The sequence below is a fragment of the Delphinapterus leucas genome, chromosome X, assembly GCF_059928025.1.
Source record: "Delphinapterus leucas isolate spDelLeu-1000000601 "Yukka" chromosome X, BTC_Dleu_Yukka2, whole genome shotgun sequence".
NCBI classification, from domain to species: domain Eukaryota; kingdom Metazoa; phylum Chordata; class Mammalia; order Artiodactyla; family Monodontidae; genus Delphinapterus; species Delphinapterus leucas.
The window spans coordinates 16,376,290-16,392,323 of record NC_143150.1 but is presented as its reverse complement, the minus strand read 5'-3'; the positions used below and the strand labels follow the sequence as shown (position 1 = coordinate 16,392,323).

General features: G+C 40.9%; 1 protein-coding gene across 2 annotated transcripts in view; it reads left to right on the top strand.

Moving 5' to 3' along the window:
• Positions 1 to 2,049: 2,049 nt before the first annotated feature.
• The window catches only part of SLC9A6 (solute carrier family 9 member A6), a 52,502-nt gene continuing 38,517 nt past the window's right edge, over positions 2,050 to 16,034 (top strand). For both annotated transcript variants that reach the window (XM_022554227.3, XM_089904062.1), the window contains exons 1-5: positions 2,050 to 2,398; positions 11,137 to 11,336; positions 12,943 to 13,020; positions 13,311 to 13,387; positions 13,691 to 13,803. In XM_022554227.3, the coding sequence (XP_022409935.1) occupies positions 2,071 to 2,398; positions 11,137 to 11,336; positions 12,943 to 13,020; positions 13,311 to 13,387; positions 13,691 to 13,803 (796 nt within the window). In that variant the 5' untranslated portion in view covers positions 2,050 to 2,070. The remainder of the gene's footprint in view (positions 2,399 to 11,136; positions 11,337 to 12,942; positions 13,021 to 13,310; positions 13,388 to 13,690; positions 13,804 to 16,034) is intronic.

Here is a 16,034-nt window from a genome sequence, read left to right as displayed (position 1 = left end):
GCACATGACAAGGCTTGGCAGGGGGCAGCAGTAGTGAGAGGAGAAACTGGAGGGCGAGAGGCACACAGGGCACTGTTGGGTTGAGAAAGAAGTACATTCTGAGGGGAGCCAAGGGCTCATGGAGTTGGCCTGCCTGATAAAATTATCGGCCTCTCAAGATTCCTCCTGGAACTCTGCTCTAACGAGGTTGCTGGGGAAAGGGTGAGAGTGGGGATACTAAATCGCTGGGGCCAGTAAACAGAGGTAGAGTCTGGAGCTTCCAGAGACGTTTGTTAACTCCCGCCAGGCAAGCAATCTGTGGCTTTCGTTTTGTTTTGGTTTTTTCTTGAGCTCCAAACACTAGGAGAATGCAAAATGGTTTTGTGCCGGGGCAAAACAGCCTTGGGTTAGGTGGTTAGGCCTGAAGAAGCGGGGATACTCCTTTGCTAGGTCTTCTGGGGTGACAGAGATAGGTCTGGGGCAGGGGGGCAGTGGGGAGACTGGGAAGGATCCTCACTTGGGTTTCTTATCTCTACACAGCCCAGCCCTGTTCACACAGGGCAGTGAGGTTAGGCTGGAGGCAGGGTATAGGGGATGGGCAGCCATGAGGTTGGGAAGGGACAGGCAGACCCAGGTACTAAGAGGAGAGACTGGGCTCAGTCACTGGCACAGCTCCTGACCCAACAGGGATAGAATTCGGACTTAAGCACCATTCCAGCACTTTTTTTTTTTTTTTAGCTCACCATCCTCACAGAACTTAATGAGCTGGTTAATGGGAGTGAATCCACACTGGGACAGCTGGGAGTTGCCTGGATGTTGTTTGCCTTAGCAAAGAGGTTATATGGCCGTAATGTGGCCAAAACGTTTGAGAATCATGACTTCTAGGCAGAATGATAGGAATTGGATTGATAGCTAGTATCATCAATGGTATGAAAGAATTGAGAAAGACTATATGTCGGTAGGGGTAAAATGAGCTCATTTAAAAACATTTTTAGTTTTGGAGATTGGTAGGAGCCTCAGCAGGATATGCTCAGCATCCAACAGGTAGAGGCCTGAAGGGAGGGTGGCAGGTCAGGACTTGGGATCTGGAGTTCATTCCTGCAGAGGTAGAAATGAAACATTCTAGAGAAAGTCTAGAGGGAACAAAAAGCCCACAAAGACTAATGAGTGATCTGAGGAGAATGGAGAAAATAGAAATCTGCTGTTCTCAAAGAGGTGAGGACTGTGAAAATTCTGGTGTGCAAGGTTGAGAGGCTGAGAACAGGGAAAATACCCTTTGAGGAAGAGAGATGAGATATGGTGTCAAAGGTGGCTTCTGAGCTGGGGAAATCTGCTTTAAGATAGAAGGGAAAAGGAGCAAGAGGGGAAGGAGAAACTGATCACAGCACAAAAGATTTCTTCCTGGGGAGGGAGGGGAGTGTTTGGAGCATGGGTGAATTTGAGCACAAACCGATTGAGTCTTTGTGAGATTGAAGACTTTCTCTGCAAGAGATGACTCACACCAGGTAATTTACGTGTAGAGAAAACCGAGCATACAGACACACACATAATCCTTGCCTTTGAGTCAATTATTTGTGAACTACTACAGTGCTGTTGTTTTTTTTCCCTACAAGGACAGAATAAGCAGAATCCGATTTAAATTACAGATGGAGATTTAGGCCCTTCCCAAGAGGACAACTTCTTATCCTGTTAAGAGACACTGGGGGACAATATTGAGATGGGTTATGAAAGATCGATTCCCCTGAGAGCTCTAAGAATAGGATCGAACTAGACAGAGCGCAATCTGCCACGCTTTGAGTACGCTGAGCCCGGGTTTCTTTTCCAGAAGGCAGTGGGCTAGATTCGACGGTCTTTCATTGCCTGGCAGCGGAGCCTGAGCGGGGAGCTGGTGCAGTGGGGGACAGAAGGCCAAAGGCTTGGGGCCCAGCGCGCTGGGAGTGTCGCGTCCCCTTTAAGAGCGGCGGCGGCGGCGGCGGCGGCGCGCGCTCCGACGGCTTCCCTGGGGCCCCGCCCCTTTCCCGTGAGGCCTCGGGGAGTGGTCCGACAGCCGGCGATTGCGGGTGAGGAGCGGGGCCGGGGGCGGGGGGAGTTATGTCTCGGCGCGGCTGGCTGCGGGCGCCCCTCCGCCGCGGCGTCGGCGGCGGTGGCCCCCGGGCCCGCCGGCTCACGCTGCCGCTCTGGTTGCTCCTCGCAGTGGGAGTCTTTGGCTGGGCCGGGGCTTCGGACGGCGCTGGCGGAGAAGCGAGAGCCATGGACGAGGAGATCGTGTCAGAGAAGCAGGCGGAGGAGAGCCACCGGCAGGACAGCGCCAATCTGCTCATCTTCATCCTGCTGCTCACGCTCACCATTCTCACGATCTGGCTCTTCAAGCACCGCCGGGCCCGCTTCCTGCACGAAACCGGCCTGGCTATGATTTATGGCAAGTGCCTCAAGCCCGTGTCCGCCCCTGGCGCTCCCCCCCTTCTCTGCTACCCGGCTGCCTCGCCTCCTCTCCTGGCCCTGCACGGCCTACGTTCGGCTCCCCTTCCAATTCTTTCCATTTTCCGTCTCGCCTTTCTCCCCCACCCCCGTTTCTCTCCCTCGCGCCCCTTTTTTTCTGCTACGCCCCTCGTTTCTCTGCCTTACCCCGTTTCCTCCTCAGCCTCGCCCCCCGTTTTCTCCGCCTCGCGCCCCCCTTTCCTCTGCCGGTCCGCACCTTTTTTTCCTCCGACCCCACCCCCTTTTTCTTCCGCACCCGCCACCCCCTCCGCCTCTGCCTACCGAGCTCGGGACCTGGGACTAAGGATGGGAAGGGAGTGGGTGCGGTGTCTCAGATTAGACTGAGGACTGGGGGAGGGGAAGCCAGCATAGCGATCCATTTCTCTGGGTGTCAGTTCGTTTAAGGTCCATTGAAGCTGCAGTAGTATCTCTGCTGCTCAGCATCTGACGTTCTTTTGGAGCCAGAGTCCACCTGTCCCCATCACCCAGATCTTGCTACGCCCTGTCCTTTGGAGGCTGAGAATGAAAAGCTGACTCCCGTGTACCCCAAGTAAAAACCTGAACAGGAAAGAAGCCGAAGAAGGCTTAGGGCATTTTTGATGACGTCCTGATGTATTGTACTATGCCTGTAATATCTGATATGGATACGTATGGTTGCCTCTTCTAATTCAGGCCGTGCCGCGGTGAGGACAAGAGGTAAAGATCTTCCAGCAGCATGTTGTGCTGTAGGATGATCAGGACAGTTCGGCCAAACAGTAATTAGGAACACCACGCATATGCGGTATTATGGGTGACTTGCTGGTAGCATAAGATTATTGACAGATCGTTGAGTAAATGGCTTCAGTTCTTGTGTCTTAGTGTGCTTTCTTTGCGAGGTTTCTTATTTATCTTTATTTTTTGGTCATGAGGAGAGAAGGGCAAATCAAACCATGGACTCGGAGGCATTTTGGCCTCATGAGAGGAAAAGATGCATATTGCTGACTGTCTTAATCTAAGATGACCGCGGAGGCATATATGGCTGGAGAGATGAGGGCAGACAAACAATCCTTTCTGTGCAGTACACGAGTGAAGATTATCTTCATTTGGAACAGGCTTAAACTGATGAGCTTGTTGAGCTTTGTGTCTCAGGCTTGCAGATAGGTGGGAGAAGCCTTGGCACAAAAGGACCTTTCTCCACACACGCCCCCCCCCCCCCCGCCCCTTTCCAGTAAATACAGGCTTCTGGAATGTGCAGCTCAAGGGTAGCATAGCAAGGAAAGGTAGTTGTGTCCATCAGGAAAATGCAGGAACTCAGGCTTATTTTTCATTTGTAAGGTAATAACATTCTAAGCCTGTGTGCAAAATATCTTTGCTCCCTAGGATTCTTAGTTTTTAGACATATTGGGTGGTTTTCATATTTCATGGGGGTTTTTTTGCATTCTATTTGCAGCGCTCCTTAAGCTAAATTAGCCAGATAAGCTATATGTCTCTATATAATTTCTCTGTATACCTGTGTGTGATTTATTTACTATCCTCAACAAACCTTTGCTACTCAGCCTACTATGTTATGCACAGAAAATACAAAGAAGTATGTGATCCCCACCTTCAAGGAACTTATCTTTCTTGGGTAGACAGGTCATATAAAGAAAATAAAGGCATCTTAAATTCCATTAAATGCCAAGTAAGTATTATGGTGTTAAAAGAAGGAACTGATCACAGAAACCTCTTTCCTGTAGAGAGATATAGTGTGATGAAGTGGTTAAAGATGTAAAAGGCTTTAGACCAGAGGTCTGCAGATTTTTTCTGTAAAGGGCCAGAGAGTAAATATCGTCGGCTTTGTGGATCACAGCAATCTCTGTGTTGTGAAAATGTGTTGCATTTTCTTCTTTGTTTTGTTTTTTTCCTTTCTGTAAACCTTTAAAAATTTAAAAGCCATTCTTAGCTCTTGGACCATACAAAAACAGACCATCACTGTGATTTCCAACCCCTGCTTTAGAGTCAGACCTGGGTTCCTGTCTTACTATGCCAATAACTCTGTGTGATCTTAGGCAAGTCCCTTACCTTCTTACACTGTCATCTATAAGTTAGGAACAATGATAGTAGCATTACTGTGAGGAAGAAATGTTTTTAGCTTAGTACCTGACCCCTAAGTAAATGCTCATTAAATGAGAGCTGCAATACTATTATTATTATTGCTGTTATAACTGCATTTTCTCAGGTTAGGCTCAGAATAGTTCTTTTAATTATTCAGTCTTGTAAGTTAAGAGGCAGATATAGTATTTTTTATAAAAATCAAATAGGGACTTAGAATTTCCCTGAAAATATTTGCTCTTTGGTAGTTGATAACCATTAACCTCCTCTAACTCTTGGGCTAAAGGAGAAAAGTGGGATTACTGATTGCTTTCCCTGATGTTTCTAAGTTAATGAAAAGTGATGGAGTACCTTAGTGTTGGTATTTTGTGAAGGAAAAGCAAGGGTATCTCTTGTGGAATATAAAGTGAAAGAGTGTTATCTGTGAGTCGAATTGGGTTGATTTGCCACGACTTGGCATTCTTTAGCCTGTCTCATTTTCTCAATATGGGTGATGGGGGCTGTGGATGAACAGCCTCCTGACCAACTCCCAAGTCCAGTTTGAGAAAAGATGGGGCTGGGTCAAAGTATTTTCACTGCCATGGAAATGGACATTTTCTAATCCTAATTACCATCTGCCATTTACCTATTTTTACGACTCTTGTACCATTATAGCTGTTACGTTAATATATTATTTTAAGACCTTTATTTTTCAGCTTGACTTCCAGATGAAAGGGCTTCTTACTCTGGGAATGTCCAGACCTCCGAGATTCAGCCCACTGATGATTTAGCTATCTAAATCCCAGAAAAATGCTACTTAAAATAAGCTTCTCCTTTATTTTTTTGAGAAGCCAGGGTAAAAAGAGAGAGAGAGAGATTAAGTTGCCAATGTGGTCAGTTTCTAGATTGTAATATAGCCTAATTGCCCCAGTTACAATGTCTAAGCACCCAAGTGTTCTGTTTATTGGGCTAGCTTGCTTAAGAAGCTTAAAAGTGAGTCACCGTTAGTAAGTCTGAAAAGTGATCACTCACTGCAGTATGCTTACAGATGGTATAAAAATCAGAAGACAGGGAAGCAATATTTATTATGCCTTAAACTACAGCATCCAGAGTCCTAGGTTTAACTAATGCGATTTATCCATAAATATTTATTAAGTGTCTTTGATGTATGCGATATGATGAGAAATACAGATATGAGTCATCATCCCTGTCCTCAAAGCACTTACAATCTAGTGACTGAATAGGTAGTGTTTACTGAGCATTATAATGAGTTAGACACTGCTTAGGTGCTCAACAAATATCATCTCATTTAAACCTCATAACGACCCTGTGAGACGGGTACTATTATCTTTCCCATTTTACAGATGAGGAAATTGGGGCACAGGGAGGTTAAATGACCTGCCCGAAGTCACATAACTTGTAAGTATTAAGGCAGGATTCAAACACAGTCAATCGGCCTCAGGAGCCCCATTCTCTTAGTCCCTTAAACCATATTGCCTCACATTGAAGAGATAAAACTTATCTATAAAGGCAAAACAGGTTAGTAGTATCATCACTACATATGAGGAAACTGAGGTTCAGTGAGAAGTTATGTACCCTACGATCACAGACTAGAACTTGATGGAGCCAGAATTCATACTTCTATCTGCCTTCCAAACTTGTGCTTTTTCTCCTACACTCTACTGTACTAAATTTAATAAGGTTGGATATGAAGGGAGTTAACACTTAAAGTTACAGGGGTTTTGGAGGTGAGTTGTGAGGGAAGCTTATGAGAGAATGGAGACATAACCACCAGAGAGCAAGTTAGTAGTGATGAGAGAGCAAGCAGGTGATTAGAAAATTATAGAGACTTTGGAAATAGAAAACCCAGATTTCAGTTCTGGTTTTGCCACTTAATGCCAAATAATGTTGGGCAAGTCATTTATCCCCATTTTATAGATGAGAAAATAATGACTGAGAGATTTGTAGTAGTTCAATTAGCTTTTCAGACAGAATCTAACAGCATTCTTCAAGAAGTAGATAAGTGTTATATATGTACATACACACAATATACACACACATAAATAAATACACACACACATACATACACTTTTTAATCTGTAGAAATCTTATCAATTTTGGCCACACTCAATACCCCAGTGATGTTCCTTCCATATTTTTGACTATTAGAGGCTTCTAGTGTGATAATCTGGAAGAATGTGCTGAAATCCATTAGAAAACCAATTTCCACTGTGAGACTCATACAGTGTTGCGGCCTTGGGTGATACTGAGTTCTGTATCCCTGGGAGGGTCTCCAGCACAAGAGGGTCAGGAATGTGTAGGAGGAATGGGACTTCTCTGTTTTGTGAAAGATATCTCTTTGTGGTTGTACTCTTTGTTGCCTGTTAGTGATAATTTTAAATTTCATGATATCAGTAGTTTTTGTGCCTCTATCTATGTAGGAGGCTAGAATTTTCTGCCTTATCCCCTTAACAAAGCACTCCTTTTGTGTACTTTCTGTTTAGTGAGAATTGCTTTAACTCTGTGATTAGGATTTGACCTTTCACAGAACCCAAGTTAACTTGATCTGTCAACTGTATTCAAAGAAATTCCAATTTTTCAGCTGTCTGATGCTTTTATAAAAGGATCTTGATTTTTTCCAACCTAAGTAATTATTCTCCTTGCTGGTGTTCTAACTGCCAAGGTGTGTGTTTCAGATTTGTCCAAGTGCTGAGCCCTCCTCAGGGCACCCAGTGACATTTCAGCATTGGGTCAGGGCGCGGTAGAACCAGTGGGTACTCTTCCTTACACAGTCAAGCTTGGGGATATGGAAAGAATTTATACTGATATTTTTACTGTTTGTAGTAGCTTAGCTGTGATTTTTACACATAAATGTAATGGGACAACTTACTACTACTGAACATCTTAATTAGAAGGTCTTGTGAGATAGTAGAGAAAAGAGCTGTTCCTATATCATATAGGCAGGATGACTATGGGTTGATAGCCTTTTCTCTCCCAGGTTTTGTTTATCAAACACGGTTGACATCCAGCCATCACTTTTTAATTTTGTTTCTTTTTTTGGAGGTGAGATATTTTCAAAGTGTATCTTTCATTTATTATTTTTAAATTTTAAATAAATTTATACCCCCTTCACCCATTTCTACCACCTCCCATCCCCATCCCCATGTCTCTGGCAACCGCCAATCTGTTCTCTGTATCTATTGAGCTTTGTTTTTTATTTTTTTTTTAGATTCCACATATAAGAGAGAGAATACGGTATTTGTGTTTCTTTGTCTAACTAATTTCACTTAGCATAATGCCCTTGAGCTCCATCCATGTTGTTTCAAATGGCAAGATTCCATTCTTTTTCACGGCTAAATAATATTCCATGGTGTATACGTACCATATCTTATCCATTCATCCATCAGTGGACACTTAGGTTGTTTCCATATCCCGGCTATCGTAAATAATGCTGCAATGAACATAGGGGTGCGTATATCTTTTTGAGTTAATGTTTTCATTTTCCTTGGGTAAGTACCCAAAAGTGCAATTGCTGGATTATATAGTAGCTCTTTTTTTAATTTGTTGTGGAACCTCCATACTGTTTTCCATACTGGCTGCACCAGTTTACATTCCCACCAACAGCACATAAGGGTTCTCTTTTCTCCACATCCTTGCCAACACTTGCCATTTTTTGTCTTTTTTATAATTGCCATTCTAACAGGTGTGAAGTGATATCTCATTGTGCTTTTGATTTGCATTTCCCTGATGATTAGTGATATTGAGCATCTTTTTATGTACCATTGGCCATCTGTGTGTCTTTTTTGGAAAAATGTCTATTTAGATCCTCTGCCCATTTTTTAATCAGATTGTTATTTTGGTTTTGAGTTGTATGAGTTCTTTATATATTTTGGATATTAGCCCCTTATCAGGATATGATTTGCAAATATTTTATCTTTCATTTATTTTAAATCTGAACCTTTGTTAAAACGCTTTTTAGAGTCGATGTCATTGTACTGTTTACCAGTTACTCGCTGCTCACTTAAAAAAAATACATGTGACTGTAAGTTGACCAGAAGGATCCTTCATCTCTGCTTCCTCCTCCCTTCTCAGCCAACTACTGCTCTTACACTCCCCGTTTCTGCTTTATCACTTCCCACTCTGGTCTGGCTTCTGCTCCCACCTCTTAACTCAAACTGCTCTTAGCAAGGTCACCTATGACCTCCTTGTTGCCAAACCCAATGGACACTTCTTAATGCCTGTCTTCCTCGACTTTGCTGCAGCATTTACTAGTTTTCACCACTTCCTCCTCTGTTCTTCCTACTCCTGTGGCTTTTCTTTCTTAGACTCCTTCATCATCTCCTTCTCCTCTACCAACCCCTTAATTTTGGCATAAAACTCCGAGCATATATCCATAGTCCTCTTCCCGCTTTGTTTGCTCCCTAAGTAATCCCATCTGTGCTTCACTTCAACCATCTTATGACTGCTAAGTGTATATCTCCAGTCCAGATCCACCCCCTTCCTTGAGGTCCGGATCCCACATACTCAACTGTGCATGTGTCACAGGTACATCAAACTCAACATGTCCAAAACGGAGCTGCGCATTTCCCCCTGTAAGTCTGTTCCCTGTCCCACTGACTGGCCCTCCTACCCCCCGATTGCCTAGGCCAGCTTACCCACCTAGTTGCCAAGTCAATTTAGGTTCCTCTTAGTTTTTCATCTCCCTTCCTCCCAGTCCAGTCAGTCACCACATCCTTCTACAAGATAATGCTTTCTAAAAAAAATCCCCCTCTCTCCCTATCTCTGCTCTCTTAGATTAGGCCCTGCACTCTTAGTGCGTGAATGACTTCAGTGGCCTTCTATCTGGCCTTTCTGAACCTCTGTAGTCTAGACCAGTCTTGCTAAAATAAAAATCTGATGTCAAGCCCTTTGACATCTATGGTTCTGTGGCTTCCTTTTGCTTTCAGGACAAAGTCTACACTCCCTTCCCCAACATGCGAGGTCTCTTGTTTCACACCTCAACTCTTGCCACTTTATATCCCAGCCATACTGAACTATTTATGATCCCCTAAACGGGCTGTGTTTTCTCACTCTTCCTTGACTGGGCATGTACTACTATTCCTCCTACCTAGACAACCATATTCTCTTACTTTGTTACTTGCTTAGGTGATACCTCTGGAAAGACTTTCCTAATGTCGCACTCCCTCAGGCTTGCTTAGGTACATCTTTTCTGTTTTTATAATACCTTGTATATATGTGTATGTGTGTGTATGTGTATATACACACACACACACACACACATACACACACACACATATCGTGTTATAATTGTTTATTCAGTCTGTTTTCACCAACTGGACTGAGAGCTGCTTGAAGGCGGGACCTTGTTTTCATCTGCGAACCCCGGGGGCCTACTTAGCATAGTAGTCCAATCATATATATTAAAAGAAAGGCTGACTGGTTAGGGTGAAAGAGAAAGGAGAAAGGAGACAGGAAGGTAAAATGCCACTAATAGTGGAGTTAAGGAAAGTTCCAGACGTTTGAGTTCAATTTGCAGTTGAGGTATATCTATACACTGGAACATTATTTGACCGTAAAAAGGAATGAAGCACTGATACATGCTGCAATATGGATAAACCCTGAAAACATTATGCTAAGTAAAAGAAGCCAGACATAAAAGGTCACATATTGTAGGATTCTACTTATATGAAATGTCCAGAATAGGCATAGAGAAAAAGTAGATTCGTGGTTGCCAGGGGATGGGAGTCAGGGTGGGGGAAGTGGAGAGTGACTGCTAATAGGTCTAGGGTTTCTTTGTGGAGCAATGAAAATGTTTTGGAATTGGATAGTAGTGATCAATATCCAACTTTGCGAATATACTAAAAGCCACTGAATTGTACAGTTTAAAAGGGTAAACTTTGTATAGAATTATATCTCAATAAAATCATTATTAAACATTTTGATCAGTATAGGTTTATAGTACCTAGATCATTGTGCATATTTGAATGTCAATATGATGATCTAAGTAAAATTCCAGCAATACATTGACATCATAGTGTCAAAGTCAGGACTTCTGTTCCATGTTTTGATTTTGAAACATATTTTAAAATTAAAATCTCACCTTTTAGTATTAGAACTCAATCAATCTAGAAAAATTATTGACTTTCCAATTTGTAAAATTTATGTTATTTGGCCAGCCATGTGATTTAGGAATAACTTGAGAAATGCATGTGTTTAAGTCTTGTGAATTGATGGATGGAGGTGGTAAACACATTTCTAACATGATTACACAGTTAGGTTGGGACACCTTGGAGCATATTCTGTGTACAGATGACTTGAAGGTATTTCCTCATTTTGTTACCTTCCTAATCACTTATTTATATCTTGATCTAGGGACGCAATGATACACGTTGTTACCCTAGGGAATGTTTTCCCTTCCTGTCCCACTGGCTTATATGAATATCGAACTCTTAGATTTGTGAATTTAGTAATACTTTAAAATGTAACTTCATTTGGTCTAAAAATGAGTTTAGAATCACAAGGGACTATCATAAGAGGTTTTCTGTTATCAATTCAAAGGTATGTGTGGGGTACAAAAGAAGTAGTCTCTGTCTGAAAGAAGAGCTTATATTATTCTTTTATTATTTCCAGGTCTTTTGGTGGGCCTTGTGCTTCGATATGGCATTCATGTTCCAAGTGATGTGAATAATGTGACCCTGAGCTGTGAAGTGCAGTCAAGCCCAACTACCTTATTGGTAAATGTTAGTGGAAAATTTTATGAGTATACGCTGAAAGGAGAGATCAGTTCACATGAGCTCAATAACGTTCAAGATAATGAAATGCTTAGAAAGGTAAGTTCTTCGTTAAAGGGAATCTTTGGATTTTTTTTAAGGTATATAATAGCAGCACAGTGATTCAGGAGAAAAATAATGCATTTTTAATGATATTTAGAATAATCAGTCTTTTCAAATGGAGTAAAACCTCAATTAACGAATGTAATGCAAGGCTAAGGAAATTGACATGTCTATAGTTTGCTTTTCTGATTGAGGCTAAGTACTACAACCCTTTTTGTTTCACTCTGTAGTGTTTACAGTTGTAATAAATGGTGACCAGTATTGAGTGAAGCAGAATTTATAAGTGTTTCTTTCAATTTGCTTATGGCCCTTAGAGTTTTATAGTACTTTAGCACATTGAGTTTATTTGATAATACCTAAAATATTCCATTAATATTTTTTTGAATTCTTTCTTGCCTTGATTGTGTTCTGTGCTGAGCACAAGTTAATCTTTCTTTGATTCATAATCTGGCACAACTTCAGGGGCCTCAGCCTGAGTATCAGGTACTGTACCATGGTGTGCGTGAAGCTTGATGTAGGTTGGGTTGCAGTCTTACTGGCTTCCAGACATTCCTGGAGCTGCTTTCTCCTGTCCTCCCCATAGTTGCCATCCTGAAGCTTCTCAGGGCCTCTTTGCTCATGTCTCTGTTTTCGCCCACCCTTGGCCATTTGCCTCCCCTTCTGCCTTCTACATTGGCAGGACTTGGCTTTTATAGCTACTTGGTTGTGTTCCTGACCATCTTTAATGCTTTTAAACATTTCATACAAACTTACAGTTTACTTTGCAGCAAGAGTTTTTTTTCCAACCTGTGGAAAATTCCAGTTCCTTAAGAGTTCTAGGAAATGAAATTTTAGCATGAGTATGTGTAGCTGCTCTGTGTTCATGTCAAATACTACAGCCTTATGAACAGAAGGGGGCGTCTGTATTATTATAGGAAATAGGTATTAAAAGGAATGGGCTGGGGCTTCCCTGGTGGCGCAGTGGTTGAGAGTCTGCCTGCCGATGCAGGGGACACGGGTTTGTGCCTCGGTCCGGGAAGATCCCACATGCCGCGGAGCGGCTGGGCCCGTGAGCCAGGCCGCTGAGCCTGCGCTTCCGGAGCCTGTGCTCCGCAAAGGGAGAGGTCACAACAGTGAGAGGCCCGCGTACCGCAAAAAAAAAAAGGAATGGGCTGTCAGGACTAGAAATCTGACTTGTGCAGAAACTTTTTACCACAATATTATGTTATATACCTTTAGAGATGTTACCTATGCAAGAAGTCTGTTTCCTCTTGCCAACAACAATGCTGTACCCCCAAATTTTATGTTGCCGGTTTTGGGTCTCTTATTTAAAGCAGACATGTTCATACTTTCTCTTATTTAAAAAATTTTTGCTATCGTAGTATTTTAAGATACTTTGCACAGATAGGACTTAACTGATTGTTCCAACGCCATCATCTCCTCGTCATTTGGTTGAGAAGTAGAATAACAGCTATCCTATATGAAATATTTTTCACTTACCACAGTGGTAATATTCTTGCCTTTTGCCAGTTTAACATTAATCTTTTTTTCTTTTTGCTCATTTGATAATGTAATAAGAAATCTTCTGAGGGAATTCATCTAAAAGAACTCTTTATTTTAACAGGTTACTTTTGATCCAGAAGTATTTTTCAACATATTACTTCCTCCTATCATATTTTATGCGGGATATAGTCTGAAAAGAGTAAGTGCTTTTGTATTTCATATACTTTGAACAGCCTTAAACTCCATGGACTTTATCATCTTCGACACCTTCAGAAACAGGCAGTTCCTTCCAGGTTCCCCTCCCTCCTCCCTCTCCTATCCTTTTGACATGCTGAAGTTTATGCCCGTACAAAAATTCTTTCTCTTATTTACTTCCTTGAATGAATAATGCATTTAATATTAGCATAGCACACTAGAATAGAAAACCTTTTCTTTTTTAAATAATTGGTGAGTATTCTAACACGGTGTAACTTTTTTTTTTTCCGTCAGAGACATTTCTTTCGAAACCTTGGGTCTATCTTAGCGTATGCTTTTCTTGGAACCGCAATTTCTTGTTTCGTAATTGGGTAAGTACTTGAAGCTTAAAACACTTTTAGCCTTCAAATTATCATTTTACAATAATACATATTTGACTTCTGCAGTATTGTATTCTCGAATGTGTCCAAGAACTTTTGCAGTAAAATGTATTCACACAGATAAGTTGTTTGAATTTTCCTTAAGGCTAAGGCATTACCATATTTAAATGACATGCAGTAAATTTGGGATTAGTCACAAAGTACTACAGTAGACCCATCTTTCTGTTCTTACTGTATTGTAACTTCTTTAACAGTTGACTTTTTTTCTAAAGTAGACATATGTTTATTGAACAGATCAATAATGTATGGCTGTGTAACACTGATGAAAGTAACTGGACAACTTGCGGGAGATTTTTACTTTACAGATTGCCTGCTGTTTGGTGCCATCGTATCAGCAACTGATCCAGGTATGTTTTATATGAGTGTGGAGCTTAAATACTTAAGTTGTACAGTGGTTTTCCATCAACACACATGTACGTATTTCTTCCTTTGGGGTGTAGAATTCAGGATTAGGTACTCCGTATCTTACTATACTTTCCAACTGTGGATGAAAAAAGCAAAATTAATGGCTCCTTTTGGCTTAGCACACATTTGTTTCTTTTTACTGTATTTCCTATTACTAGTCCACAATTTGATGATGTTTAAATGAGGGCCGTAAGGTATTTTCTTCAGAAATTCAGGTTGGTCTCTATCCCTAGTGACTGGGTATAGAAGGTGAACTATATTAGTTAAGATGGGTAATAACTATACATTTCCTTTCAAGCCTCTAGAAAACAGATCCCTAAAAATCTGTTTACATTCAGCTATCTGCATTTAAGAGTAAGAAAAAAAGTTTTAAAATGATTGTTAGAAGGCTGTTGTGCTAGAACAAGTGTGATTTGGGGTCATTGGTGGGCAGTAATATACATTAAAGAATTGTTTTTATAAAATTGGCTTTTGGATTATAAAATAGTTTTGATATTAGCATGACTAGAGAATGAATTTAATTGTATTGAGTTAGATGAGTTAGATGGTAGTTTTTCTAATATAGTATTGGTGAGCTTCACAGCTACATTCAGATTAAGAACTTAGAGAATATATAGGCTGAAGAGCAGAGACTGCATTTTTTGAACTAAAGATGCAAGTTTTCTTTTACTGATGCTAGATTTTAGATCCTTGGTAGAGGTTTGTTCTCTTTTACCCTTTGACCTTGTAAGTTAATAATCTTTAATTATCATCCAGCATAGTCAAAGGTTATCTCTGAATTCCTATGTTAACTCTGATAACACAGGGTGTTATAGAAAGTAGGAAAATATGCTCTGTACTCTATAAGAGATGATTTTAGAAGCTCAGAGGACATTTTAGAGAGGTATTTGTATAGTTTGGCATTTTTAGAACTGAAAAGCAAATCGCCTCCTTAAAGATAGTCAGGGCTGCCCCCTTACTGTTTGTAGCTGTTCCCATTATCAGTATGAAGTTGGGATGGTTTTCGCAGGAAGCCAGTGGTCTCTGTTTTCCGTGTTCTCTTACTAGAAGCAAGGTCCTCGACTTTTCAAAATCCATGAGAAACCTGAGTCAGTTGGACTGGCTACATTACTTAAAACTGGTTTTGTTAAAAAAAAAAAAACTGGTTTTGTTTTGGTGGGAGTATTGCCTGGATGGCTCAAGCAAAACTGTTCTGCTTATATAAAGCTGGATAGTTATATTTCTTCTGAATTATATAGGTATTTGCCCATATAATAATTCTATTATTTTGCAGTTGTTCACTTGATAGAAGGATGAGCCATAGGTTCTCTTTTTAAAATTCTACAGCATTGCTCCTGCCCTCCTTTTCTCCTTCTCTTGGTTAGCTTTGATATCTGGATATTCCAGATGAAATGCTTTGCAGTAGAAACTATATCTTTTAAAATACAAGCTTCCTGTTTTTTGGTTGGCATTTGAAGAGACTCTCCCAACTCTGGTTATAATAATCTTTCATGTCTGCTTGGGTTTATTTAGCAAGCGAGCTGTACGTGACTCAGCAATTAAAGTTATAATGCAACTTCAGTCTCTTCTGATTTTCTAAGAATTCTCATGTAATTGTTTCCTAAGAGAAGGTTTTTTTTTCTTCTCAAGCTGTAATAGCCTGATGATTGGATTCTTATTAAGTTAAATATAGCAGCTGTAATTCTGGTCATAAATTTTATCCCAACCGAAAACCAAACTTGTGTTTTCATTTCCTACTGTCTTTGCTAAACTGGTGTGCTTGAAATTTGTAAGTCAAATAGAAGTGAGTTGTAAGGCTCTGAGGAAAAAATGAAGTTTGCAGCAGGAAATGCTTTTCATAATAGTTTTCTTCATCAAAGATTAATGATCACCTGGTCCGTAAGAAATTCTGCATGTATTTTTTATGGAAAAGAAATGTACAAGACAAGATTATTAGCATTTGTGTGAAGAATGTAGGCCAACTCAGTCCTCCAAGGTTATTTTCAGCTGTTTGTAAGAGAGAGAAGGGAGATACTACAGGTACACAGTTATGGAAAAGAAAAATATTGACATAAAATTACTGAATCTTTGATATGGTAAGAGAATGTTTATTAGGATTGAATTCTGAGATGAAGAATGAATTTCTAAATAGCTATTACGATCATCTGTGAAGGGAAAAATGTTATATTTGTAA